At 44.6% G+C, this 4108-nt stretch overlaps 1 protein-coding gene across 1 annotated transcript in view; it reads left to right on the forward strand.

Moving 5' to 3' along the window:
• EIF3J (eukaryotic translation initiation factor 3, subunit J) overlaps window positions 1-4108 on the forward strand; it is a 16600-nt gene that overhangs the window by 9768 nt on the left and 2724 nt on the right. The window contains exon 5 of the mRNA XM_011992112.1: window positions 1986-2147. Within this exon, the coding sequence (XP_011847502.1) occupies window positions 1986-2147 (162 nt within the window). The remainder of the gene's footprint in view (window positions 1-1985; window positions 2148-4108) is intronic.

The following is a 4108-nucleotide window of genomic DNA, read 5'->3' on the forward strand; positions in this document are numbered from 1 at the left end:
CTGTGAATGCTCCGTGCACCATTGTATGCTTGGCAGGTCTTAACTGCACTCGTCTAATTATAGAGGGCTCTTGGCTGTTATTATGTGTCTTCCTAGGATGGTAAAAGCTGCCCATGTGTTTATTAAAGAGGCAGGTTTATGAAGTGTGCATAAAGCCTAGCATGGGACACCTGTTACAGACTAAAAGGTAAAAAACATGCATTCATACAGTCATTGTTAATAGGATTTTACTGTTGTGTTTCTCATACTAAAATACCACATGTGATATTGTTAATAACTAACATACTTGACATGGAGGATAGAGAAGCATACTTATCTTAGTCTAAAACTCATGTGGGCCAGATTTTTTTTTTTTTCTAACAGGGTCTGGCTCTGTCACCCAGGCTAGAGTACAGTGGTATGATCTCTGCCTCTGAGCTCAAGCCATTCTCCCACCTAAGGCTCCCAAGTAGCTGGGACTATAGGTGTATGCCACCACGCCTGGGTAATTTTTTTTTTTTTGGGGGGTATTTTTTTGTAGATAGAGGGTTTCACCATGCTGCCCAGGCTGTTGTTGAACTCCTGAGCTCAAGTGATCTGCCCGCCTTGGCCTCCTAAAGTGTTGGGATTACAGGCAGGAGCCACCATGCCCAGCCCAGGCCATATTTCTTCTATTGGGATATAACATGTTTACCCCTTTTTAGCTTCTGGAGTTAGACAAATATTTTCACAGGATCCATCTTTGTTTCTTACTCTTTTTGTTCCTTCTCTCCCCACTTTACTGTGGGGGTGTTCTTGTACAAGAACAGAGTATCCCTTTTGTAATGTAATGTGTTGTTTTATTTTTAGAGAAAGGGTCTTGCTCAGTCATCCAATCTGGAGTGCAGTGGCATGACCATAGCTCACTGCAGCCTCTAACTCCTGGGCTTAAACAATCTTCCCACCTCAGCCTCCCAGGTAGTGAAGGCTACAGGTGAATATCACCACACCTGGCTAATTTTATTTATTTTTTTGAGACAGAGTCTCACTGTGTCACCCACGCTGGAAGGCAGTGGTGCAGTCTCGGCTAATTGCAACCTCCGCCTCCTGGGTTCAAGTGATTCTCGTGCCTCAGCCTCCCAAGTAGCTGGGATTACAGACACATGCCACCACCATGCCTGGCTAATTTTTGTATTTTTAGTAGAGACGGGGTTTCACCGTGTTGGCCAGGCTTGTCTCTCGGACTCCTGACCTCAGGTGATCCACCTGCCTTGGCCTCCCGAAGTGTTTGGATTACAGGTGTGAGCCACTACATCTGGCCACACCTGGCTAATTAAAACAATTTCTTTTTGTAGAGATGAAGTCTTGCTGTGTTGCCCAGGCTGGTCTCAAACTCCTGGCCTCAAGCGATCCTCCCTCTTAGGCCTCCCAAACAAAGCGCTGGGATTACAGGTGTGAGCCACTGTGTCTGGCCTTGATACATTGTTTTTAAATGAATAAAATACTTAATTATAAAGAAAACCTGTTATATAGAAATAGATGTCAAAATACTAAAATGACAATTTGTGATACAGAATTATGTGCTTCCTTATTGATGCATTAAATAAGGTATAGTGGCAGGTCTAATAAATAATGTCATTTGAGAGTAATGATGACTGAACAATATTAATATTGTAAGATATCTGTAATGTCAGGAGAGTGTGTGTAATCTCTCCTGGTAAGTCAAGTTTTGCTAATACCACTGTGATTTGTTGCCAGTCAATTGAAATGGAAGGAAATGCTGAATTACGGGTTAATAAAGATGTGACTGTTTTTCTGATTTAAGTTCGTAGCCCCCCTGCCCCCACCCCCCACCGCGCCCTGTCCCGCTCCAGCCATTCTATCCAATGACTCCAGTGGCTTCAGGTTCAGAGCCTCTGCTTTAGAATGAAACAACAGGGTTATTCACATAGCTGATTGGCTTGTAAGGTTTCAGTTTTAAAAATCCTAACCTCCTGATACTTTTCAGTGCTTCTTTTCTCCTACAGGTGTTAATAATACAGTTTATGGAATAGATGCTATGAACCCATCTTCAAGAGATGACTTTACAGAGTTTGGAAAGTTACTAAAAGATAAAATTACACAATATGAAAAATCACTATATTATGCCAGTTTTTTGGAAGTCTTAGTTCGAGATGTGTGTATTTCATGTAAGTAATTCTAATCTCTAGCCCCTCTGGGTAGATTTTTAGTAGGATGTTATCTTCAGGAGGTTGAAGGTTATTTTTTATTTTCAAGGATACTGTAATACAGACTCATGATTTGCTGTTTTAGCAATTACCTTGTGAATGTTGGTCTGCAGATACACAGTGAATTTGAGTGCTGGATCTTTTTGTTTGTAGGGGTAGGAGGACTTCTTGTTTTACAATGGCTTCCTTAAGAGATACGTGGGCTTGTCAGCAAAGCAGCTAGTAAAACACTGGCCCATTCTTTTTATCTGATTATCACTTGAGAGGGGCTGGGAAGTATCTTTTGAGGGAAAAAGGTCTCTGGCCCTGTAGGATTTGGGTTGGGTGAGACTTTGGCCACTGGTTTTTACACAGCAGAATTAGACAAGGTGCAAGTTGCATGATAGGGCTGGCACCTATTCTCTGGGTCCGTGGTTGTGGTGCCACACCTTGACAGGAGTCATACATTTCAGGGCAGGGTGAATGGGAGTGACAGCCATGGGTGGTGAAGCAGGAATGTATGGAAGGGACTGGTTTTGCTAGTATTTGCAGTTTTTTTTTTTTTTTTGAGATGGAGTCTTGCTTTGTCGCCCAGGCTGGAATGCAGTGGCACCATCTCAACTCACTGCAACTTCTGCCTCCTGGGTTAAAGCAGTTCTCCTGGCCTGGCGCAGTAACTCACGCCTGTAATCCCAGCACTTTGGGAGGCTGAGGTGGGTGGATCACGAGATCAGGAGATCAAGACCATCCTGGCTAACACGGTGAAACCTCATCTCTACTAACAATACAAAAAAAAAAAAAAATTAGCCAGGCGTGGTGGCTGGTGCCTATGGTCCCAGCTACTTGGGAGGCTGAGGGAGGAGAATGGTGTGAACCCGGGAGGCAGAGCTTGCAGTGAGCTGAGATCGCACCACTGCACTCCAGCCTGGGGGAATGAGCAAGAGTCTATCTCAAAAAAAAAAAAAAAAGGCAATTCTTCCACTCAGCCTCCCGAGTAGCTGGGATTACAGGCGCCTGCCACCATGCCTGGCTAATTTTTTGTATTTTTAGTAGAGACAGGGTTTCACCATGTTGGCCAGGCTGCTCTGGAACTCCTGACCTCAGGTGATCCCCCCACCTTGGCCTCCCGAAGTGCTGGGATTACAGGTGTGAGCCACCACGCCCAGCCTATTTGCAGTTTTTAAGATGGAGAAAGAGGAATCCTCTACAATGGATTGGGTTTTCTTTGAGAAATATCACTATGCTGAGGGCTCTACATTTGATTGGTAACGTGCCCAGAGTTGATATTTTATTCTGCATGTACTATTTTTTTCTGGTTTTTGGAGGTGTTCTCTTACCAAAACTGAACACTTTCTAGTAGCTAAAAACTGGTGTTTCTTTCCAGCTTCATATTTTTATAAGGCTGATAATGCTGTCCACTGAACAGAACCATTTCGTGGTAGGACATGGAGATGGTCACTGTTCTCATTCTAATTCCCATGCAAGAAAATGGAGACATGATGGGATAGGGTGTTGTCATTGTAGGTTTAAGAATTGTCATTCTGGCCGGGCGCGGTGGCTCATGCCTGTAATCCCAGCACTTTGGGAGGCTGAGGCCAGCGGATCACCCGAGGTCAGGAGTTTGAGACTAACCTTACCAGCATGGTAAAACCCCGTCTCTTCTAAAAAAAAAGAAAAATACAAAAATTAGCTGGGCGTGGTGGTGTGCACCTGTAATCCCAGCTACTCAGGAGGCTGAGGCAGGACAATACTTGAATCCGGAAGGTGGAGGTTGCAGTGAGCCGAGATCACACCACTGTACTCCAACCTGGTGACAGAGCGAGACTCCGTCTCAAAAAAAATAAAATAGGGCCAGGCGCGGTGGCTCAAGCCTGTAATCCCAGCACTTTGGGAGGCCGAGACGGGCGGATCACGAGGTCAGGAGATCGAGACCATCCTGGCTA

Source organism: Mandrillus leucophaeus, unplaced genomic scaffold (genome assembly GCF_000951045.1).
Source record: "Mandrillus leucophaeus isolate KB7577 unplaced genomic scaffold, Mleu.le_1.0 Scaffold402, whole genome shotgun sequence".
Lineage (NCBI taxonomy): Eukaryota > Metazoa > Chordata > Mammalia > Primates > Cercopithecidae > Mandrillus > Mandrillus leucophaeus.